We start from the raw sequence: 25,856 nt of genomic DNA on the forward strand, positions 1-25,856 counted from the left end.
CCACTGTACCTTGCCAGTTAGATCAGTCAACTAAAGAATAGCCAGTTTCTGCTTTGCTACGCTTTTTCAACTTGGAGAAAAAGCACAACACACACTTTTGTGTGTAAACAAAAAAAACTGTGACAATGTAGCAAATAACTCACACAAAACAAACAGAAGAACGTAATTCTACAGACCAACTGCGTAGCTACATTTAGCCTCTGCATTATTGCCTCTGCATTATGCTTCTGTTAATCTCGCCTGTGTGTAACGGTCCTGACCTGTTTTATGTTGTTTTTGTATGTGTTTAGGTCAGGGCATGTGTTTTGGGTGGGCAGTCTATGTTATCTGTTTCTATGTTGGTTGTGGTTGCCTGGTATGGCTCTTAATTAGAGGCAGGTGTTTTGCGTTCTCCTCTAATTAAGAGTCATATTTAGGTAGGGTGTTCTCACTGTTTGTTTGTGGGTGATTGTCTCCTGTGTCGTTGAATGTATGTACCATACGGGACTGTTTGGCTGTTCGTTTATTTTGATGTCGTCTGTTTCCTGTCCGTGAGTTTACGTTTAGTTATGTAAGTTTATGTTCAGGTTTCGTCAACGTCGTTTTCTTGTTTTGTATATTTGAAAGTGTTTTGTTTCGTGTTGCCATCGTCGTTAATAATAAAAAGATGGCTTACTTCCCGAATGCTGCATTTTGGTCAGATGATCCTTCTCTCCTCTCCTCGTCCGAGGATGAGGAGAGAGACAGCCCTTACACTGTGCTGGTCCTATACCCTTGCCTTTCAGAAGCTTTGCCTTCACACAGCCAGCCTGTCCGCATGCTCTGTGGTGTCCATGCAGTCCTAAATCCAGCCGTCTAATCCGGAAAACAGCCTACCAAACCGCTCTGAGCCATCTGCATGGTCCTAAAGCACACCGGTGCCGCGTTTCGTATCACAGTGCAATTTTAGAATGTGTGGGGGGAGGGGGGGGTGTCCCCCCATTCCCTGTGAAAGTTGCGCCTCTGTCACCATCTATTGTTATTGCAAAAGTTTTGGCATTTTACGCCATAGAAATTGTTAGAAATAATTAAATGAAGATCCGGTAATATGGATAACTATCGCTGATCGCTGATATGTGTTTTCTACACGGTGCAACCTGCGTTACAGCAAAGCCAAGTCAGCCACTGCTCATGGTAGGCTACAATGACTTTGCTCATGATCATGCACGCTGCAAATTACATGTAAGGATACGTTCCTTGAATTTTCATTTGTGGGTGCCTTTTCATTATGTGGATAGACACTTGTGGTTTCTAGCTAACATRTCACCACTCAAAGCAGTGAGCGTGTAGTGAAGCAAGACATAATGATCAAAACCATTCACCTTTGGGCGACCGGGTAGTGGGTTTGCAAAATGCTATCATATCAGACAATTATACCATTTATAAACTGGTCATAAATCTAAATTTTGGGTCTCTTAGAAAGTTCCTTGTTTTTGAAAGAAATTCTAATTTTTTGTCCATTAAAATAACATAAAGTGTTATGTTAAGTGTTGACATTGTTAATGTTGTAAATGACTATTGTAGTTGGAAACGGCTGATATTAAATGGAATATCTACTAGAGGTCGACCGATTAATCGGAATGGCCGATTAATTAGGGCCGATTTCAAGTTTTCATAACAATCGGAAATCGGTATTTTTGGACACCGATTTTAAAAATGTATATATATATTTTTTTACACCTTTATTTATCTAGGCAAGAAAAGAAAAAAAAGGAGGGAGACAGATTTCCCGCCAAATTGGGCTACTCCTGTCCTCTTCCTCTGATATAGCCCTCTGAGTTGTAGGGTTTTGATTAGATGGGTTACACTTTTTGTCAGATTTTCGTAACAGGTTAGGAGAACATACACAGCAMGTTATTATAATTAACGAAGCAGGTTAAAATAATTAGGTTAGGAAGAGGATTAGGCTGAGCTAAAATGCCCACCAAAATAACTTTTGACAGCAACTTGACAAACGCTGTACCCTTTCTAGCCATGACCGAGTTGTAGGGGAAAATATGTGTATGGGCGGGGCAAGTCAATCCGGGAAATTGCTGACCCCCAATGTAAACCCTAAAGGATTTCAAACATGGCGGAGGTAGGAAGGAAACTAATAAATATTCGGGATAATAAAAATGTTTTGTTTATTTATAGAGTTGATTCTGGCGGGTGCACAGGTCCCAAATGAGAAGCAAAAAATATGTCCTAAAAATACGGAGAAGAGATATACATTTTTAAATMTTAAACTAGTCGCGTTTCCATAAGTTGTATTTTTCAAACTTCAGTTTAGCGATGCTGGCTAGCTTCGTAACTAAGCTATCTAGCTATAGTTGGCAGACTGCTAGCGTTAACGTTACCCACTCGAAAATATAGAATTTTATATTTAGAGTGCTATTGTAGACCTGGTGGTATTCTGCATATTGAAAACGAAGCTAGGTGGCTAACTATTTGAATAACTAACTTAGCTAGCTAAAGTTAGCTGAGGCAGAGGCTAGCAAATAGCTAACGTTAGCTAGCTAATCATTCATACCTAAGTGTCTACATTGTGAGAACAACCCACTTGTTTATCAAAAACTACGTTAGCGCTCTCCTGAAATTGATGATATGACTTGTTTCAATGAAGGCCTGATCAGAGTTCTCTCCGTGCTAGAACCAGCTAACGTTAGCTACAGTAATGTCTATTCTACCTTGGCGTTGGCCAACAAGGAGCCAGGCATAAGTTTCAGGCGCGCTTTTAGTTTGACTTCCACTTCCATCCACTACCCAGACTGATGATCAGTTTGCTGTATTGTAGGTAGTTCATATTCATGTTTTTGTTCAGGCCTAGGTTGCCTGGAGACAATCTTAACCTCATCCAGAAAACAGCATAATTCACTGACAGTATCTCTGAACCGTAAAGTTATAGCAAAGCTACATGTTTTGGCATCAACCGTACTTGTGTATCGGTATCTGGTTGTGACTAATTGTGTTTTGTGTTTTAGCCCTCCATTGGGAGTACGAGCCCAGGTAAATATTGTTGTATTACAACTGAGAGAAAGGTATATGCTCATTGATATGTTCATTTTAATCCCTCATTAAATCATTAACATGCCTGCTTCTACACTTGCATTGCTTGCTGTTTGGGGTTTTAGGCTGGGTTTCTGTACAGCACTTTGAGATATCAGCTGATGTAAGAAGGGCTTCATAAATACATTTGATTTGAAGTAAAATTGTGCTGAACACACCACGCTAACCACATTTCGATCCACCGTTTTTATGCGAGTAGTCATACCATATAAATAATAATCGTGACAGCAGTGATGGATCAGTGGTTCCCAAACTGTGGGGCGCACYAGGGGCTGCCAACAATAGGGATGTGAACAGCTTCCATTTTTTTTATTGGTCACATACACATATTTAGCAGATGTTATCGCAGTTATCYAGGGTGTAGCGAAATGCTTGTGTTCCTAGCTCCAACAGTGCAGTAGTATCTAACAATTCACAACAATACACACATCTAAAAGCAAAATAATGGAATTAAGAAATATATAAATATTAGGGTGTGCAATGTCGGCATGTCATTGACTAGAATACAGTATATACATATGAAATGAGTAAAGCAGTATGTAACATTATTAAAGTGACTAGTGTTCTGTTATTAAAGTGGCCAGTGATTCCATGTACATAGAGCAGCAGCCTCTAAGGTGCAGGGTTGAGTAACCAGGTGGAAGGCCATCAGACTGCTATTTAACAGTCTGATGGCCTTGCGATAGAAGCTGTTTTTCAGTCTCTCAGTCCCAGCTTTGATGCACCTGTCATGGCTTTCTGGATGATAGTGGGGTGAACAGGCTGTGGCTCGGGTGGTTGATGTCCTTGATACTCTTTTTGGCCTTGCAGTGATGTCGGGTGCTGTAGGTGTCTTGGAGGGCAGGAAGTGTGCCCCCGGTAATGCGTTGGGCAGACCACACCACCCTCTGGAGAGTACTGCGGTTTGTGTCATGAACAGTGTTTGTGCCCATAGAAATAGATGTGGTGTACGGGGGTGGTGAGAGATATTCACCAATGCTGGAAGAGGGGCCTGGTTGAAGCAGTTTAGGAACCCCTGATAGAAACAGGAAGTTTCTGTACAATTTTTATAAATGCCGACAGATKATTTGTTCGTTCGACATGGTGGGATCTTTTTGTGTCAGTAAAATGTATTTTGCGAGAATAAGTGGTGGAACCTTGGAGTCAAACGATGATATGGTGTGTGGTCCTCCCACTACGAATCGGGAAAGAAACCATACAGTTTATTAGGCTACAGATGAAATAAGTTATGAACTTCTCAGGCTGGTGAAAGTGCAAGGTGATGAGCTTGATGCTCCTTTCCAATAAGTATCGAGGGTCTTATTCTGTTGACATGATCGATGCTTGACTGCCGTTTGATAATAAAAAATATTCTTGCTCTTTGCCATAACAATCTCATGTAGACTAGCCTGCCCGCYCTGTATCGGCGAGCTGTTGCCTAGAGCGCACATGCCAAGACCAGAGTAAGCACATTTGCTATTTACCGCAACAGTTCGTGACTAAACTATCGGTGGAGTTGAAAATGCGATGGAAACACATTGAACTTTTAGATTTTTATTCAGTATATGAAAATATACATTCAGCAGATTTTTATCTGCAGAAAGTCCGTTTGGTGGTAACGCACCACTGGTGGGAAAATTTGCATATTTTCTTTATGCGACTTTTAGAATATTTGCCTGAATCTGTCACCAATTGGATGGAAACCTAGCTTATGTCATAATATTGTTTGTTATAAATCATGTAGCACTTTATCAAGTGTCTCCTCAGTTTCCCGGTGTGTTTTTTCCTTAGGAGGTTCAGCAGACGACTGTGAGTTTGATCCTTCAGCAGATATGCTCATTCACGACTTTGACGACGAACGCACACTGGAAGAGGAGGAGATGCTCGAGGGAGAGACCAACTTCAGCAATGAGATTGACGACCTTGCACGGGTGCGTCTCAGCATAATCTCTTCTTGTGGTTTGAAAGTTATCCAGGGTCCTATTCATTAGGCACTGATCGGAAGACGATGGACTGAAACAGGGAGGGACTACCCAAACTTGTCCAATAAGAAACACTTGTTTTACGTTGCAGAGCGTTTCGCTGCAGTGAATGCTCTAATGAATACAACCCTGGGAACAGTAACCTTTTAGTTATAGATATTGACTATTTGACCCGTTATTGTAACGTTATACCAGTGATTTATGTCAGAAGGAAACACTCACATATTGATCATGTGAAGCTAGCTAGTCTGTTAGGTGTAATCCACTAAATCCCGTGTGCAACAAAAGTTGTTTTATTTGTGCCATAGGAGGGAGAGATGCCCATTCATGAGTTGTTGAGTATGTACGGATACGGCGGTGGTTCACCTGCAGATGGAGAGGAAGAAGATGAGGAAGACCTAGAAGATGACGAGTTAGAGGATGACGAAGAGGAGGAAGAGGAGGAGCTGGACAATGATGAAAGCAGCAGAAGCACTGGTGAGCTGAAGAGGAGTAAGGTGGGTGCCATGAATCTCCTGAAATAACAGGGATAGCAATCAACACACTCATAAAGAAGGAATGCTTGTTTGCACCTTATTGCACTAATTTGATTGTTATAAATCAGTACTACACATTCTGTAGCCAACTAAGTTTACATATTTAGTCAGAAATGTATACGACACTGAACAAAAATATAAACGCAACATGTAAAGTGTTAGTCCCATGTTTCATTGGCTGAAATAAAAGATCCCAGACATTTTCCATATGCACAAAAAGTGTATTTCTCAAAAATGTTGTGCACAATTTGTTTACTTTATTAGTGAGRATTTTTCTTTTGCCAAGATAAACCATCGACCTGACGGGGGGCACATCAAGAAGCTGATTAAACAGCATGATCATTACACAGGTTCACCTTGTGCTCAGGACAATAAAAGGCCACATTAAAATATGCAGTTTTATCACAACACAATGCCACAGATGTCTCATGTTTTGAGGGAGTGTGCAATTGGCATGCTGACTGCAGGAATGTCCACCAGAGCTGTTGCCAGAGCATTGAATGTTCATTTCTCTACCATAGGCCACCTGCAACGTCGTTTTAGAGAATTTGGCAGTACGTCCAACCGGCCTCAACGTTGTGAACAGAGAGCCTCGTGGTGGTGGTGGGGTTATGGTATGGGCAGACATAAGCTACGGACAACAAACACAATTGCATTTAATCAATGGAAATTTGAATGCACAGAGTTACTGGGACGAGATTCTGAGGCCCATTGTCGTGCCATTCATCCGTTGCCACCACCTCATGTTTCAGCATGATAATGCATGGACCCATGTTGTAAGAATCTGTACACAATTCCAAGCAGCTGAAAATGTCCCAGTTCTTCCATGGCATGTGTACTCGCCAGACATGTCACCRGTTAAGCATGTTTGGGATGCTCTGGATTGACGTGTACGACAGCGTGTTCCAGTTCCCGCCAATATCCAGCAACTTCGTACAGCTATTGAAGAGTGAGACAACACACCACAGGCCACAATCAACAGCCTGATCAACTGTATGCGAATGACATGTGTCATGCTGCATGAGGCAAATGGTGGTCACCAAATACTGACTGGTTTTCTGATTCACACTTCTATCTTTTTTTAAGGTATCTGTGACCAACAGATGCATATCTGTATTCCCAGTCATAAAATCCATAGATTTGGGCCTTACGAATTTATTTCAAATGACTGATTTCGTTATATGAACTGTAAGTCAGTAAAATCTTTGAAATGCGTTTATATTTCTGTTCAGTATAGTTACAAATCTGCTGATAGTATTTTAAATGCTGATCATACTTAAAACATGCACGCATGACTGCTAAATGGCATATATTATTATATGAATGAATGAATGGCGATTTTGTTGTTTCACAGGGGCGTTTTTGACTAATGCACCATTGATGACTAATCTGTGTATAACTCCGTGATGTGTGTGTGTTCAGACCGAGAGGGTGAAGATCTCTTCAGGACTGGGGAACGAGAACCAGTTGTCCAACGAGGGTCACACGCGCTCCGTCAAATCCCACTGCACGGCAGAGCTGATACGTGGATCACAGAAGCTCAAGTACTTTCAAAGTATGCACCTTTGCTTCCCTCACGAGCAATGTTTTTTTTGTTTGTCTTGTATTGGATAGTTTGTGAGATCTTGTTCTATGTGTTTTAACCCAGTGGTTCAAAATGAGAACTAATATGTGTCAGTAACCAGGTTTCCATCCAACCTTTTTATGTGAGTAAAGTACATGTAGGATAAACATTTTATCTGTAACAAATACATTTGGTGGGAAAAGGCGCATAGTGTTTATGCGGATTTGAGAATATTCACGTGAAATTCTGTCGCCAATTCGGATGGAAACCTAGCTAGTGAAAAGAGTCAAAATGACACATTTTGTTTCAGATAATGATGCAGAGGAAGAATCAGAAGACGAAGATTATGTCCCTTCCGATGATTGGAAAAAGGTAAATATATTGTTTTTTTTATTATTGTTTAAGCATTCGTTAGATATGGTAGTTCTAACCTTAAAGACATGTTATTCATTTGAATCACACTTTCGATTTGTGAAACTTAACCATGTTTGTTTGACCTGGACAGGAAATCATGGTTGGTTCCATGTATCAGGCTGAAACGCCCTCTGGCCTTTGTAAATATAAAGACAATGAGAAAGGTAAGACGTTATGTTTGCAATTACAATGCACTAATTAAGTTCAAGTGAAATATCTTCCAATCACAGAGGTAAATGGGAAATAAAATGTATTTTTTTCCTTCTCTCCTTCTCCCCCTCTCTTTTGTTCACACGTTCCAGTATATGAAAATGATGACCAGCTTTTATGGGACCCTGAGTTCCTTCCCGAGGGAAAGGTTGTGGAGTTTTTGACGGAGGCGTCAAAACGAACAGGAGAGGAGAAGGGAGTGGATGCCATCCCCGAGGGATCCCATATCAAAGACAATGAGCAGGTATGAAGACCACCACAGTCGAGCCGACTGGCATCCAGGCTTGTGTTCAGTAGGGCACACCATAGAAAAACGATTCGCAACGGAAATCTTTGTTTATTGGAAAAGTTTAAGCCTTCACATTTCACTGTTCCAAAACTTTATGCCACCTAGAGTTGAAGTCGGAAGTTTACATACACTTAGGTTGGAGTCATTAAAACACTTTTTCAACCACTCCACACATTTCTTGTTAACTAACTATAGTTTTGGCAAGTCGTTTAGGACATCTAATTTGTGCATGACACCAGTCATTTTTACAACAATTGTTTACAGACAGATTATTTCACTTATAATTCACTGTATCACAATTCCAGTGAGTCAGAAGTTTACATACACTAAGTTGACTGTGCCTTTAAACAGCTTGGAAAATTCCAGAAAATGATGTCATGGCTTTAGAAGCTTCTGATAGGCTAATTGACATAATTTGAGTCAATTGGAGGTGTACCTGTGGATGTATTTCAAGGCCTACCTTCAAACTCAGTGGGAAATCAAAAATAAATCAGCCAAGACCTCAGAGAAGAAAATTGTAGACCTCAACAAGTCTGGTTCATCCTTGGGAGCATTTTCCAAACGCCTGAAGGTACCACGTTCATCTGTACAAACAATAGTACACAAGTATAACACCATGGGACCACACAGCCGTCATTCCGCTCAGGAAGGAGACGTGTTCTGTGTCCTAGAGATGAACGTTCTTTGGTGCGAAAAGTGCCAATCACAGAACAACAGCAAAGGACCTTGTGAAGATGCTGGAGGAATAGGTACAAAAGTATCTATATCCACAGTAAAACAAGTCCTGTATCGACATAACCTGAAAGGCCTCTCAGCAAGGAAGAAGCCACTGCTCCAAAACCGCCATTAAAAAAGCCAGACTACGGTTTGTAACTGCACATGGGTACAAAGATTGTACTTTTTGGAGAAATGTCCTCTGGTCTGATTAATCAAAAATAGAACTGTTTGGCCATAATGACCATTATGTTTGGAGGAAAAGGGGGGAGGCTTGCAACCCGAAGAACACCATCCCAATCATCAAGCATGGGGGTGGCAGCATCATGTTGTGGGGGTGCTTTGCTGCAGGAGGGACTGGTGCACTTCACAAAATAGATGGCATCATGAGGAAGGAAAATTGTGGATATATTGAAGCAACATCTCAAGACATCAGTCAGGAAGTTAAAGCTTGGTCACAAATGGGTCTTCAAATGGACAATGACCCCAAGCATACTTCCAAAGTTGTGGCAAAATGGCTTAATAAGGACAACAAAGTCAAGGTATTGGAGTGGCCATCAAAAAGCCCTGACCTCCATCCTATAGACAATTTGTAGGCAGAACGGAAAAAGCTTGTGGCGAGCCAAGGAAGGCCTACAAACCTGACTCAGTTACACCAGCTCTGTCAGGAGGAATGGGCCAAAATTCACCCAACTTATTGTGGGAAGCTTGTGGAAGGCTAGTAGCCAAAACGTTTGACCCAAGTTAAACAATTTAAAGGCAATGCTACCAAATAATAATCTGACCCACTGGGAATGTGATGAAAGAAATTAAAGCTGAAATAAATCATTCTCTCTACTATTATTCTGACAATTCACATTCTTAAAATAAAGTGGTGATCCTAACTGACCTAAGACAGGGAATTGTTACTAGGATTAAATGTAAGAAATTGTGTAAAACTGAGTTTTTAAATGTATTTGGCTAATGTGTATGTAAACTTCTGACTTCAACTGTACTAAACAAGCACCATTACCATAAAGACTTCAGTGTGCACTATTGTCTGTAACTGTCTTCTTTACAATGTTGTCTTTCCACAGGCGCTTTATGAGTTGGTCAGGTGTGAATTTGACACAGAGGAAGCTTTAAGAAGACTGAAGTTTAATGTGAAGGCAGCTAGAGGTAAGACCAGCAGTGAAATTATTTGAACTTTCTCTTGATTTCAGTCAAGACATCTGGCATATTTTCTCGTAATTATCTCACCAGGCATGTACTTTCCTTGGGTTACTTGGGTCCTGGCTTTTGTTTGTGTCTTGTTCATAGCATCCTACGCCTGGGACCTGTAACATTTTCATAGTTTTTATGATATTTTATTTGAATGCAGCAGTTGTCATGATAACTCTTTCCCTCTGTCACAGAAGAGCTGTCTGTGTGGACAGAAGAAGAATGTCGATATTTTGAGCAAGGACTAAAAGCTTATGGGAAAGACTTTAATTCAATACAAGCCAACAAGGTAAGCTATGTTTATCTTAGAGATATCCTATTATATTTGCTACAGTATTTGATTGAAAAGTATATTGACATTTAAGAATAATACTAATCTTCATGTTGATTTGAGAGTTGCATATGATGTGTTTTTTAAAGCAATCAGGGTTGGGGTCAATTCCATTTGAACCTCATTCAACTTTCGTGAGGAATCGAAAATCAGTTTATGAATTGAAAAGCTACTCCTACTTTTTCATATATATATATATTTTTTCAATTCACAAATTGCATTTCGACTCATCCATCATAGACTTGACTGGGGAGTTGAAATTGAATTGAGTCCAGCTCTGGAAGGCGAAGGTAATAATGGSTKTCTCGTTGTCTGCTGATATTACATTTTTCAGGTGAGAACTAGGTCAGTAGGAGAATGTGTGGCCTTTTATTACATGTGGAAGAAGTCTGAGCGTTATGATTTCTTTGCACAGCAAACCAGGCTGGGGAAAAGGAAATACAACCTTCACCCCGGTGTCACGTAAGTATTTTCACCAGACCAAGTYCTTTTCAAATGCTTTCACAAATCTTTTAAACATTTGATTACGTCAACAAATGTGTTATGTTATACAATTCAATATATTATAGATTTTGACTTACCTGATTTCAGATCTATTTTAAACATATAACGAAGAGCATATGGGTCTTTCTATAAATAATTGGGCCAGTGTGTGACATTAGGATCAACATTTTAAAACGGTTTGAAACAAKATGAAAAAATATTTGTATGCCGTTCCACGTGTACTTAGAGGAATATATGCGAATTGGCCCATAACTCCACCTATACAACATAGGCATAGGACTATACGTCCTTTAAGCAGGATTCATACAGACATTGGCAAGTCAAATTCAAGGACTATCAGGGACTTCAWTCACTTAATTGTAATTTAAGGACCTCAATGTTATACAATTGTACATATAGGGCCTAATAGATAACCCCCCCCCCAAAAAAAAAAAAAGTATTAAAATGTATCTAAAAGGCCATTACCACTTTGAGAATAATGGATTTTTTTAGGCATTGCCAATGCATTGATATTCAAATGATTATTACATTCTAAAATATGTGAGAATAATATTGATTTGCGTGGCGATCTTCCTGTGGCCGACGCAGGCACACATAATAAACCATGAATAGCGGCAGCATTAATCTCACTTTCGCTGTTTTTATCATGAGAAAGSGACCAAAAACCAGGTACCTTTTGTAATAGAAGGATCTGTATGGAAAGCGAAGTTGAAGCCAGCATTAGATGTTGTCGTCCTAATTATAACCGTACGTGCTTTTAAAACGCAACGGAGTAGTGCGAAACCCTTCAATTAAAGCGGCGGGAAACATGAAAGCGTCCACAAAGACTGATCAAAAATGAAATCACAGATAATTATAAGGGAGCATGAGAACTTATCATTTATGACTTTTCAAGCACGAAATTGAGGCAATGTCTGATTTTCAAGGTAGGCCTATTCCAGTACTTGAATTTCTGAATTCAAGGTAGGCTACTTCAAGCGACTTGTATTGTTTAAAATTGCGGGTGTAACATGGAATCCAACATGTGTCATGTTATTTAATTACCAGATCATATTGTGAAGTAGACTACTACGTCATTTGTCATTATATCCAGAATAATTKATAGGAATAGCGRTGGMTGTTGCGCAACAGTCTATCCTACACAATTGCGCCCAGTAGGCTCGGGTGTTAAATCCGAGGCACAAAACATGATCTCATTACCTTCGTACTTTCTCTGTTAAATGCAACGAGACCCGGTTGTAAATCAAGCAGACTACAACAYATGAACATCAATTTGCTAGGGATATTAGATCCAACGTGTATCCAGGCGCCACTGTCTTCACCGACGTAACAAATMAGACAAATATTCTTGACATTCCTTGCGAACACCTTTTTTCCAGGACTTGGGCTGTGTTGTTGCATCGCGTGCGCTATCACAACAGCTGTTCGTCACTTGACTGTCATTCAGAAATGTTCTCCCCGTAACATGAGACACGAAACGTTACGTAGTTACACTGGATTGATTTCTGAGATCCCTATACAAAAAGCTGTCTCGACAACTAGATCCAGGATTTTTACAGGGTTCAAGTACAATGTCTAATTTAACTGATTGATGCTTAATATATTATATAACGACAACTTACACTGCCATAAATGCAAGGACAGAAAACTGTTTTGTCACACGATTTTGGTTTTAAATGAATTTGTGAATTGTGTTTAATATAGATGTTTCCCCTTTACAGTGCCTGTTGTTACAGCCTGAACTCAAAATGGATTTTCTCACATCTACACAAAGTACCCCCATAATGACAAATTGAAAACATGTTTTTAGGAATTTTTGCAAATGTATTGAAAATGAAATACAGATCTCATTTTCACACCCCTGAGTCAATGCTTAGTAGAAGCACCTTTGGCAGCGATTACAGCTGTGAGTCTTTCTGGGTAAGTCTCTTATTAAGAGCTTTGCACACCTAGATTGTTCAACATTTGCCCACTTATTCTATTCAAAATTTTACAAGCTCTGTCAAATTGGTTGTTGATCATTGCTAGACTACAATTTTCAGGTCTTGCCATAGATTTTCAAGTAGACTGAAGTCAAAGCTGTAACTCGGTCACTCAAGAACATTCACTGTCTTCTTGGTAAGCAACTCCAGTGTAGATTTGACCTTGTGTTTTAGGTTATTGTCCTCCTGAAAGATGAATTCATCTCCCAGTGWCTGGTGGAAAGCAGACTGAACCAGGTTTTCCTCTAGGATTTTGCCTGTGCTTAGCTCCATTCCATTTCTTTTTTTATCCTGAAAAACGCCCCGTCCTTAATGATTACAAGCATAACCATAACAMGATGCCGCCACCACTATGCTTGAAAATATGGAGAGTGGTACTCGAAAATGTGTGTAATTGGATTTTCCCCAAATATAACACTTTGTATTCAGGACAAAAAAAATAAATGCTTTGCCACATTTTTTTGCAGTATTACTTTAGTGCCTTGTTGCAAACAGGATACATGATTTGGAATATTTGTATTCTGTACAGCAGGGGTATTCAACATTTTTTCAACAATGAAAAAAATGCAGTGGAACTGGCTTCAAGGTCCAGAGTTGATTTAAGGCTGTACAGGCTTCCTTTTCATTCTGTCATTTTAGGTTAGTATATCACAGCCATTAAACTCTGTTTTAAAGTCACTGTTGGCCTCATGGTGAAATCCCTGAGCAGTTTCCTTCCTCTCTGGCAACTTCACCATACTCAAAGGGATATTCATTGTCTGCTTTTTTCCCCATCTTTKCCCATCTACCAATAGTTGCCCTTCTTAGCGAGGCATTGGAAAACCTCCCTGGTTTTTGTGGTTGAATCCATTTCAAATTCACTGCTCTACAGAGGGACCATACAATTATCTGTATGTGTGGGATACAGKGATGAGGTAGTCATTCAAAAATCATGTTGATGCAATTTATTACGTGACCTTAAGCAAATTTTTACTCTTGAACTTATTTAGGCTTGCCAAAACAAAGGGGTTGAGTACTTATTGACTCAAGACATTTCAGCTTATTTTTTATTTGTAAAAATTTCTAAAAACATAATTCCACTTTGACATGGGGTATTGTGTGTAGGCCAGTGACGACAAAATCACAACAAAATGTGGAAAAAGTTAAGGGGTGTGAAAGCCTCACTGGTACCCTAGTTTAGAGAAAGACCCATATTCAATGAAATGTAACTTGTCATGAATGGGTGTGATAACCTTTGTTTTGTGAACCATACCCACTGTTGACACTGTTCTAGGGGTATGAATCAAATATCCTTTTAACACTATAGCGCTATGCTGGTAGGCTGTAGTTGATGCTGACTGTGTGGTTGGTTGTTTACCCCGTGTGTCTCAGGGACTACATGGACCGGCTGCTAGATGAGACGGAGAGCGTCACTTCCAGCCGGGCGGCCTCGCCCCCTCCCACCACCTCAAACAGTAGCACCAGCCACTCTGAGAGGGAGGACGGCAGCAGCAGCCACAACGGTAAGGGAGAAATATACTCAGGGAACATGAAATACTGTTAAAACGACTAAGAACATATGTGAATTCTTGTGAAGACCCTACATATATTCATGACGTCAGCAGCTCACTCTTATCTTTCCTCCAATAGGTGTAGTGAGTCAAAACTCTGGCTCTGGAGAAGGTTCTCAATCGTCCACGGTGGCGAATGAAGTCGAAGCAGAACCCTCCCAGTCCACTGACGACCACCCCTGTCTGGACGCTTTCCCTGCTCCCACCGCCTCGGACAATGACTCCAACGGCTGCGAGGCGGCGGCCGTCGTGCCCAGCCACAACAGGAACGGCTCCCTGGAGCCCCARCGTGCCGACGGTCACTACGATGAAGACGCGCTCCTCTATGACAGGCCGGCCAAGAGGTGCCGGACGGAGGCGGAGTCACTGGAACAGGGGGAGCCGGAACCCTCCAGAACATCGACGACACTKCAGCAGGAGGACTGATGATAGATGACGACCCCTTCTCAGAGGTCAAAGGGCACAGAACCAAACCTTTAAAAACCATGGTCGTATTAATTAGTGCACACGGAAGCAAAACATTTCGCAACGGAAAACTAGCATTTCTTATTGGACAAGTTCAGGTAGTCCATCCCTGTTTTCGTCCGTTTAGTGGCTAATGAATACGACCCGTACTAACCAACCAAACCCAGCTGGGCCACACCAGCAAACGGAGGGAGGGCAGCCCTGCCTCGTCCCCCATCCAGCAAAACCTCCAACGCTCCACACATCCAAAGTACCACAGTTCCTGAACTCCTACCACATTCTACTCATTCTCCTTATTCCCTTTTTTGGAGACCGATCTCAAATTTGTACGCTCAATGCTTTTTTCCTATTTGTATTAGAATAAAAATCGTCTGTGATATTTTTTTACGTGAAATATATTTATATATTTTTTAAAGAAATGTATGATTGATGGGTATTTGCTGTCCTAGCCATTTGAAACCAGAAAATCGAAGGGGTGGTGTTGTATGTAGAGGGTTCTAGGTCTTCGACAGGGCAATAGATAAGCAGGCAGATTGGCGCTGTTGCAGGCACACTAAGTTGCACTTTCATCCTTTGTTGATATTGAGTGGTTAACGCAACACTGCTGAATGACATCATTGCTTATTTGAAACACGATTCCCCCATATGCCATAACCATGGACATTTTTTTTAATTGCAAGAAATGAACCAATGGGTGTCTGTCCCGAGGTTTGTTTGTGTAAAGCGTCTGACATCAGTGATGTCCTGTGGAACGCTATATTTTTATTTTATTAGGCTTTCATATTGTTTTGTTTTTCGATTTTAGACAGTAAGTACACGTGTAAAGTTTGTATAGATTTTGTTGTACAATTATACTTTTTGATAACCGTGTCTAATCTGTCTGTTTTATGGTCTCTCGTAAGCCTCCTCTCCTTGTTGCTCCGAGCAGAGCTGTTCTAAAGGAGTCATTATTTCCCAGGCCCATTTTTTCACCTAGTGCATTTGGACATTTTTTGCAGCAAGAAGATGTTTGACAATGACTCCATGTTAAAAGAGAGATGTGATGCTTTTTGAAATCGGAGACTGGTACCAGTAATGTTTCTTCTCACCTGCCATTACCTGCAAAGTTTCATGATGGCCTCTAAGCAAGCTCTTATTACGAATTGTAATTAAAGAACTTGACTGTAAGCTTCAAATGTGAAGGACCTCCATTTAGTTTCTGTGGAGGTTTTTTTAATAACAGGACATTGTTTTGAGAACTTGATTTTGTTACAGTAGCCTTTGGTCTACATTCACAAATGGTAAAATAAAATTGTTGATTAGTGTATACCAAGACGGGCTGTGACAACAGTGGCTATATTTAATAAATGTATTCAGACTGGTGACCTGTTATTTCATGTTTTTACTGTGGCCTAACTGCAAAATAGGCACTTTAATGATAAAATTGATTTAAAWTATGTGGGGAAGTTTTCATACATTTCTCACCAGTGTGACAGGAAATTAAACCTAGCAATATTTCAAATGTTGAAATATGCATGTAACCAACATTTGAGGTTTACAATGTTGAACATAGTAAAAAATGTCAAGCGCTTTGCTTAGAAATTAGGTTCACAAAAACATTTTTGAATAAACAAAGTATCAAATGGCTCACTGCATAGTGTAAAAAAATGTTGTGGCAATGTGAATAAACAAGTCGATAATCAGAGGCACATTATCAACAAGTACATTGCAGAACCGACAAAAGGCAATTTCCCAGAAGTTTGTGAAGATAGCATTCATGCTAAACACTGCAGATGTCGGCTCAAGAGGAAAAACATTTACAGTACTGTGTCTTATTGAATTCCGGCCATAGTTACTGCATTTACTTGATTAGGCACAAATCTTCAATAACACTGATTCAGTCTTGCGATAGTATGATGTTGAAATAGTGGCCAAAGGTAAATACATTCGACATACACGTACGTCTTACAAAGTCCAGCTCCAACCTTCCAGTGGCACCCCCATTTTAAGGTTTTTCTGTTGAAATGACAAGTAAACATTTCAGAAATGTCCATAAAGTGAAATTATGAATATTACTATGGCCATATATATAGAATAGCATTAACTATGGACCAAATCTAGGATTTCAAGCACAGGCCTTTTTGCTATGCCAAGTATTAGCCAATGGGAAAGTTGAACARACTTTACATAACAGTACCATTTGGAGAGGAAAATAAAACATGTCAGACATTAATAACAATACCAAGTCCATTTGTTTTCACACACACAATTTCTAATCTAAATTTTCCTGGCTAATCTTTTCACTTCGCTTACTTGATTGTTCATCTGTGAATGTGATGTAGGAGTACACCAGACTGCCAGCYATGCTAGGGAGACAAAGAGAAGGATGCTCAAATTAAACTCACGGCATCTCTTCAGTCAATGACATAAGGAAAACCCCCATCACACTTCGGTATATGGGGCGTAGACCTGTCAGTAGCAATAGTCGGAATTCGAAAAGAGAAGGATCCGTACTTTCAGAATTAAGCTGAATGAAGAACATTCATTTACCTGATATTTAATCCAATGAAGTTGACCCAGGTGAAAATATAGTCTCCYCCAAAGACCATTCCAAGATATGTGACTAAAATATTCTGTGGAAAGTAGTAAGACAGCAGTCAATACTTTAGTCACGACAGTGTAGAACTACGTAAAGGCTGTGAGTGTAGTGTTGTAATGATAAAAACAACTTAGTGATGGCTCACTTTAATACAGCCCACTATGGTGGTGGTCAATGCAGAGTTGTGCTGAGTGCAAAGCACAATGGAGTACATTAAAACAAAGCTGCCAAAACAGAGAACAAAAGARGTTATGAATTAATAATCCATATATAAACAATCTTGTTAAAACATGACTTATTTAATTCTGAAGCAATGTTGACACTAATTGGGGTTGACAATGTTGTGAGGCTTCTAGAAACTCTATGACAAGCGAATTGTCCAACTATAGGCTTATAACAAGAATACAATGCACAATATTAAAACTGTTGTACAATGAATGACTCGTCCCAGACCATTATCGCAGTGAAATCTTATACCAGGTATACAGTGCATTCGGAAAGTACTCAGACCCGTTGACTTTTTCCACATGCTGTTACGTAACAGCCTTATTCTCAATCTACACACAATACACCATAATGACAAAGCGAAAAACAGGTTTTTGGAAATGTATTAAAAAACAGAAATACCTTATTTATATAAATTTTCAGACCCTTTGCTATGAGACTCAAAATTGAGCTCAGGTGCATCCTGTTTCCATTGATCATCCTTGAGATGTTTCTACAACTTGATTGAAGTCCATGTGTGGTACAGTCAATTGATTGGTCATGATTTGGAAAGGCACCCACCTGTCTATATAAGGTCCCCCAGTTGACAGTCCATGTCAGAGCAAAAACCAAGCCATGAGTCCAAGGAATTGTCTGTAGAGCTCCGAGACAGTATTGTGTCAAGGCACAGATCTGGGGGAAGGGTACCAAAACATTTCTGCAGCATTGAAGGTCCCCCAAGAACACAGTGGCCTCCATCATTCTTACATGAAAGAAGTTTGGAACCACCAAGACTSTTCCTAGAGCTGGCCGCCCGGCCAAACTGAGCAATCAGGGGAGATGGGCCTTGGTCAGGGAGGTGACCAAGAACCCGATGGTCACTCTGACAGAGCTCTAGAGTTCCTCTGTGGAGATGGGAGAACCTTCCAGAAGGACAACCATCTCTGTAGCACTCCACCAATCAGGCCTTGATGGTAGAGTCAGACTGAAACTATTCCTCAGTAAAAAGGCACGACAGCCCCCTTGGAGTTTGCAAAAAGGCACCTAAAGGACTCTCAGACCATGAGAAACATGATTCTCTGGTCTGATGAAACCAAGATCGAACTCTTTGGCCTGAAAGCCAAGCGTCACGTCTGGAGGAAACCTGGCACCATCCCTACGGTGAAGCATGGGGGTGGCAGCATTATGGTGTGGGGATGTTTTTCAGCGGCAGGGACTGGGAGACTAGTAAGTATCGAAGGAAAGATGAACGGAGCAAAGTACAGCGAGATCCTTGATGAAAACCTGCTCCAGATCGCTCAGGACCTCTAACTGCGGCGAAGGTTCACCGTCCAACAGGACAACGACTCTAAACACACAGTCAAGACAACGCAGGAGTGGCTTCGGGACAAGTCTCGGAATGTCCTTGAGTGGCCCAGCCAGAGCCCAGACTTGAACCCGATTGAACATCTCTGGAGAGATCTGAAAACAGCTGTGCAGCGACACTCCCCATCCAACCTGACAGAGCTTGAGAGGATCTACAAAGGAGAATGGGAGAAACCCCCCCAAATACAGGTGTGCCAAGCTTGTAGCATCATACCCAAGAAGACTCAAGGCTGCAATTCCTGCCAAAGGGGCCTCAATAAAGGGTCTGAATACTGTGATATTTTTTAAAAACTTTTTTAAACATTTGCAAAAATGTCTAAAAACCTGTTTTTGTCTTTGTTATTATGAGGTATTGTATGTACATTGAGGGAAAAAACTATTTCATCAATTTTTAAATAAGGCTGTAATGTAACAAAATGTGGAAAAAGTCAAGGGGTCTGAATACTTTCCAAATGTTATGAAAATATCAATACCCTCACCCCATAACACAGGAAAGCACAAACTGGAACAAAAACAGCATGTCCGACCACCCTTCAAACTCCAATGCCTTGGATAGAAACAGGAGAAACACCACAAACGTGGGGTCAGTTAACGGGTAACAACAATAGCCAGTAGATGTTTTTCACAGCACATAAGTTACACACAAACATGGCATGCAACGCACACAAGCAACAACCTCTTACCATTTGTAGATCCCCGGCGAAATGTGCATATGCCACTGTAGGGATGATCATAAATAAAGCGTTGTAATACAGCAGCCCATATTTGCCAAGCTCCTATGAACACATACATAGGTTGGGAAAAACATTAACACAACACACAATGGCAATACTTCAAATGGTGAGACCCAAAGGGGCTGAGGGTATCAAATTGACACAGACTGTGTTGTCCAAGTCTGTTTTTATATCAATATGTGTGTGGACCTACTGGACCACATTGTTTATAGATATACTGTACAGAAGTCATGAATTGTCTCAATCGGGTGCACACATAACATAAAACATGAGTACCTGTACTGTAAATATTATAGTGGGGTGGCCTCTCCCCATCTTTTATTATGCTCTAATACAAAATACAGAGGAACAAGTCAAGTATTCACAAAAAAACTGTTGGCCACTTACCTTGGAGTCAAGTTTCTGCTTCACATAGGCCCCATTGGCTGCAGTCAGAACATTGTTGAGCATTATGAAAACATAGCCTTGAAGATCAAAGGCCAAATCGGTGCTGTAACAGATTTTTACCAAATGAGAGATGTTTTTTTTCTTCCTTTCATGTATTTCCACACTAAATGGGGACAATTCCCTTTTCAACAGTTTAACTACATACTAGACTTTGCAATGGTAAACTGAACCTGCCGGGCGAGACACGCGCTTAAAGCAATCTGGCCTAGGCACCCTAAGAGCAAGCAAGCAAGTCAAATTCTTACCTCGCAGCTACAAAGGCTCCAAAGATCATGGCAAACACAGTTGCCTTGATAGGCCCAGAGAATGTCTTTCTGTGGGGAATGAAACATGTTATTCACCCAATGAAAAATCAAATGCAATCTTATTTTGACATTTCTAATATTGGTTTCTAATATTTGAAGAGGACTTACTTCAGTAGGATTCCCTCAGCCAACATGGTTAACAAAATAGAGAATCTTCTTAAAACTGTAAACATGGGTAGACTGGAAGAGGATAAAGGATACATACAATCATACCACTGTGTTCTTTATGAGTGATTCCTCATGAAACCAGGACAACAACAAAAATAACACGATTAACATTTTCACTAAATCCATAGAATGGTCCATCGGAGGAAGTATTGTTGACATATGATATAATTTGACAATTGTATCTAACGGCATAATTCAGAAATAATTTATTAACGTTGGTATATTTATCACATTTTGGTCTTACCCAGGCCTCCTTTAAGTGTGTAGGTGCTAGAAAGCAAACATTGGCACCTGCACTGTAATATGGCATATCAAAGTTCCAGAGCTACTTTTAGAGTTATGATCCAATTTGTTAGCATTACCCACGGAGTGAATGTGAAAATGGATTCAAAATGTTCACCCTCTGCTGGTGATTAGCAGGATGTGCAATTATACAAGTAAAAGGAGGGCTGTGATTGCCTGCTATGCCAATTTCTCTGTATAAAATGGGCCATAACTTTAAAACTCACTGAGATCCCACTCTGGAACTTTGATATTCCCATAGACTATATTCTGTTCAGCAATATATTGAAAAATATGCCAAATCCTTGATGTTTTTTTTAAATATTCATGTTTATTTTTTGKTATTCATAAATGAATGTAAAAAAGAAAAGAAAACGCTATTGAAATCAAAAAACTACTCATACCACAGAGCAATTGGTAAAGCTTCATATGAACCAATTTTTGCTTTGTAGCATCTACAAATGAAACATTATGGAGTCTTAAAGGAGGACTGGGTAAGGCCAAAATGTTATTAATGAAATTCAGCATACAGTATTTATTACTTATCAATTATGCTTTTAGATACAAATGTCAACAATCTTTCCTACAAAGGACAATTTCCGTATTTATTTTTTTTACCCGGTTTTCTCCCCAATTTCCTGGTATCCAATTGGTAGTTACAGTCTTGTCTCATCGCTGCAACTCCCGTATGGACTCGGGAGAGGCGAAGGTCAAGAGCCGTACATCCTCCAAAAAAACAACCCAACCAACCACTGCTTCTTGACATAATGCTCACRTAACCGGAAGCCAGCCACACCAATGTGTCAGAGGAAACACCGTGCACCTGGCGACCATGTCAGCGTGCACTGCGCGTGCCCCGCCACGGGAGTCGCTAGTGCCCGATGGGACAAGGACATCCCTGCCGGCCAAACCCTCCCCTAACCCGGACGACGCTGGGCCAATTGTGCGACGCCCCATGGGCCTCCCAGTCGRGGTTGGCTGCGACAGAGCCTGAACTCAAACACAGAATCTCTAGTGGCACAGCTAGCACTGCGATGCAGTGCCTTAGACCACTGCGCCACCCGGGAGGCATACAAAGGACTATTCTATGGATTACATTTAGCAAAAATCCCCTAAATCATGGCCTTCTTTGTCCTGATTTAGTGAGGAATCACTCTTTATTTCTATGATATGAAGCATAAGTGGTGAATATTGAATATCAGGGTCAATGAAGAAGAAAGACGTCATACTTGAGTCGCTTGGTTCCTAGAAGTCCTGACACCTGATTCCCAACATACAGAAGCGGTAGGGGAAACATCTGCAAAGACAGAATAAAAGTCTACTATAGACACAGTAGTGCATGTTGAAACAGGCACACGGTTTCCATTGTCTGATGCAAGACTCAGTGTACATTCTACTCCCGAGAGAAACCATTGTTTATCTATTTCTGAGAGGGTCTATGGTGAGGAAAACAAAATACAGCTTGGGGCTATGTACCGCCCACTTTAAATGTTCACCAATTACTGTTTTGGACATTAGGTTGTATGTAAATGAAAGCAACAGAAGGGCCATTTAAACTGTAAAATTGAGCTCCCTTCAGCTTGAATAATGGGTTATATGGTGCATTTGGAAATTTAAGCAACAAAATGTATATGTACAATAGATTATAATAGTATGCTGCTGATATAGAAAGGAATCATCATATCACCTTGTTTGGGATGCTCCTGTCCAAACCTGGAAATGTGATGACACCTATTGCCTTTGCGGCTCCTAGTACTAGTACTGTAGCCAGCATCTGGGGGAAAAAATGTATGCAATAATGTATGCAATTTATAAGCAACTCTTCAATTGATGTAACTCATGAAGCGCATACTTACTTGACCGATCCCAACACATGTTGATGAGGGGAATCTGCAAACAAAAATTATTAAAAATGTGACTTCAGCAAATGCATACAGTATGACAAAGTAGGCTCCTATCATAACTATTATGGCCAGTATCAGAGGAAATTCCCATAGACTAATAGTACCATGTAGGAATGAAGACAGTTCTTTGGCAATAAAACATTACAGACATTTTATTCAGGGTAAAATAATCACAATGYCAAGTTTGACATTCAAAGCAGTCAGTGTTTCTCTACATAAATCTGTGGTCAGCAAAAATCTTTAGATAATGTTTAATACTGTGAAAGTAAAGTACCAGTCAGAAGTTTGGACACACCTACTCATTCAAGGGTTTTTCTTTATTTGTACTGTTTTCTACATTGTAGAATAATAGTGAAGACAACAAAACTATGAAATAACACACATCGAATCATGTAGTAACCAAAAAAAGTGTCAAAATATATTTATATTTGAGATTCTTCAAAGTAGCCACCCTTTGCCTTGATGACAGCTTTGCACACTCTTGGCATTCTCTCAACCAGCTTCACCTGGAATGTTTTTCCAACAGTCTTGAAGGAGTTCTCACATATGCTGAGCACTTGTTAGCTGCTTTTCTTTCACTGCGGTCCAACTCATCCCAAACCATCTCAATTGGGTTGAGGTCAGGTGATTGTGGAGGCCAGGCCATCTGCTGCAGCACTCCATCACTCTTCTTCTTGGACAAATAGCCCTTACACAGCCTGGAGGTGTGTTGGGTCATTGTCCTGTTGAAAAACAAATGATAGTCCCACTAAGTGAAAACCAGATGGGATGGTGTATRGCTGCAGAAAGCTGTGGTAGCCATGCTGGTTAAGTGTGCCTTGAATTCTAAATAAATCACAGACAGTGTCACCAGAAAAGCACCATCACAACTCCTCCATGTTTCACGGTGGGAACCACACATGCGGAGATCCGTTCACCTACTCTGCGTCTCACAAAGACATGGCGGTTGGAACCAAAAATCTCAAATTTGGACTCATCAGACCAAAGGACAGATTTCCACCAGTCTAATGTCCATTGCTCGTGTTTCTTGGCCCAAGCAAGTCTCTTCTCATTGGTGTAATTTTTTAGTAGTTTCTTCCTTAGCAGTAATTCGACCATGAAGGCCTGATTCACACAGTCTCCTCTGAACAGTTGATGTTGAGATGTGTCTGTTACTTGAACTCTGAAGCATTTATTTGGGCTGCAATTTCTGAGGCTGGTAACTCTACTGAACTTATCCTCTGCAGCAAAGGTAACTCTGGGTCTTCCTTTCCTGTGGCGGTCCACATGAGAGCCAGTTTCATCATAGCGCTTTATGTTTTTTGCGGCTGCACTTGAAGAAACTTTCAAAGTTCTTGAAATGTTCCAGATTGTTTTTTGCGGCTGCACTTGAAGAAACTTTCAAAGTTCTTGAAATGTTCCAGATTGACTGACCTTCATGTCTTAAAGTAATGATGGACTGTTGTTTTTCTTTGCTTATTTGAGCTGTTCTTGGCATAATATGGACTTGGTCTTTCYCCAAATAGGGCTATCTTCTGTATACCACCCCTACCTTGTCACAACACAACTGATTGGCTCAAACGCATTAAGAAGGAAAGAAATTCCACAAATTAAACTTAAGGCACCCCTGTTAATTGAAATGCATTCCAGGTGACCACCCCATGAAGCTGGTTGAGAGAATGCCAAGAGTGTGCAAAGCTGTCATCAAGGTGGCTACTATGAAGAATCTCAAATATAAAATAAATTTAGATTTGTTTAACACTTTTTTGGTTACTACACGATTCCATATGTGTTATTTCATAGTTTTATTGTCTTCACTATTTTTCTACAATGTAGAAAATACAAACAAAATTAAAACCTTGGAATGAGATGTGTCCAAACGTTTGACTGGTACTGCATGTGTAAAACAGCTTTATGCCACACAACATTCAGCTACATTGACGTTGGTACCCCCGAGACCGAGTAAGCAAACAACCCCACTCTGTTTTTAGCACTTTCATTCGTGTCCAAAGTCCAACCAACTGCCCATGCATAGATTACTGTAGGCATACCTGTAACTGGTGAGGACGCTTTTGTTCACAACAACGATTAAAAACGAGCTCAGCCCGTAAAATCCGGCAGCAAAAAGCTTCAGAAACACGGCTGACCTCACGCTCTTCATCCCTTTACTGTCATTTTTGGATACTGAGCTTTTATCCGAGGTTTTCCCTTCAATTTGCACATGTTGACGTTTCCGAACTTCCGCCATAATTCACTAAATACTACGCTGTGACGATGTCAGAGGGGTTGTCTTCCAATGCGATAAGCATTGGGCTCGTTTGAGTGGTAAGGAGTGAGATGCATCTGCGACAGCTAAAAGTCGGACACTGCAGTTGCTTTCCAACAGCAAGGCTAAGATCAACATGACAGTGTTAACATAGCTGCTATTGTTTATAAAAGTTTGTCTGAATAAATGTCAAAATACACTCAAACTGGAAACAATGTGTGTACAATTATTTGGTTAGAGAGAGGTCTCATATGACTTTTCATTTGTATTACCTGTAGCTTTATATTTGAAATGGTTCCTGTTTCAGTCACGTATTTAGACATTCACATCGGTCAAACAAAAGCACCCTAATAATTGGTTGACAAATAGGGCCTCCCACAATGCAGGTGATGGCTACATGGTGCAGCGACTTCATCAAAAACTGCATGAGCTTTGATCACATTTTTGTAAAGTTCATGCAGTCGACATGTAGTCACAAGTCAGACAATTTTTCTAACCATAATGCAACACTTTGAAAGGCGGTGACCAACAATGGTCAATGACTTGACAAAAGTAATCCACTGGAACGTGTCCATTGCTACAATGTAGCCACCTTATAGTATGCAAAAGTGTCATGCCAGAATGTACCCAAATTGTTCTCAACTCCAAAATGTACATCACATCAATGGAGTTGAGCAGAGAAAACCGTGGGAGGACTGAACATTGAGTAGCTGCTAGTCGATCCTTGTAAATGTAAATTCTAAACCGTTACGTGTACCCGTTTGTCCTCTGTAGCTGCAAGTCGTTGGACGTGAATCTACAACAGCCGAAAGTACCGACACTGTAGGGGTTTTCCAACAGC

At 40.5% G+C, this 25,856-nt stretch overlaps 2 protein-coding genes across 5 annotated transcripts; one reads left to right on the forward strand and one right to left on the reverse strand.

The window, feature by feature from the left end:
- Window positions 1–2,033: 2,033 nt before the first annotated feature.
- LOC111956529 (mesoderm induction early response protein 1) lies at window positions 2,034–15,162 on the forward strand. 4 transcript variants are annotated; one of them, XM_023976999.2, is made up of 13 exons: window positions 2,034–2,095; window positions 2,979–3,003; window positions 4,834–4,973; window positions 5,333–5,521; window positions 6,983–7,115; window positions 7,435–7,496; window positions 7,630–7,702; window positions 7,841–7,992; window positions 9,828–9,909; window positions 10,146–10,240; window positions 10,617–10,744; window positions 14,140–14,270; window positions 14,398–15,162. In XM_023976999.2, exons 1-13 carry the CDS (start codon window positions 2,087–2,089, stop codon window positions 14,742–14,744), a joined length of 1,566 nt encoding a protein of 521 aa, XP_023832767.1. In that variant the 5' UTR covers window positions 2,034–2,086; the 3' UTR covers window positions 14,745–15,162. The 4 variants fall into 4 exon arrangements, with proteins under 4 accessions (XP_023832767.1, XP_070292865.1, XP_070292864.1 ...); XM_070436764.1 differs by having other exon boundaries at window positions 10,698–10,744; XM_070436763.1 differs by having other exon boundaries at window positions 10,149–10,240.
- Window positions 15,163–16,149: 987 nt separating this feature from the next.
- Window positions 16,150–25,039, reverse strand: LOC111956530 (nucleotide sugar transporter SLC35D2). Its single transcript, XM_023977002.2, has 13 exons — window positions 24,801–25,039; window positions 22,723–22,756; window positions 22,554–22,640; window positions 22,096–22,163; window positions 20,525–20,596; window positions 20,357–20,425; window positions 20,052–20,154; window positions 19,614–19,706; window positions 19,410–19,477; window positions 17,507–17,585; window positions 17,313–17,395; window positions 17,076–17,128; window positions 16,150–16,778 (listed from the first exon to the last, which is right to left on the reverse strand). The coding sequence occupies exons 1-13, from the start codon at window positions 24,995–24,997 to the stop codon at window positions 16,768–16,770; spliced, it is 1,017 nt and encodes a 338-aa protein (XP_023832770.1). The 5' UTR covers window positions 24,998–25,039; the 3' UTR covers window positions 16,150–16,767.
- Between the last annotated feature and the right edge of the window lie 817 nt (window positions 25,040–25,856).

Source organism: Salvelinus sp. IW2-2015, linkage group LG32 (genome assembly GCF_002910315.2).
Source record: "Salvelinus sp. IW2-2015 linkage group LG32, ASM291031v2, whole genome shotgun sequence".
NCBI lineage: Eukaryota > Metazoa > Chordata > Actinopteri > Salmoniformes > Salmonidae > Salvelinus > Salvelinus sp. IW2-2015.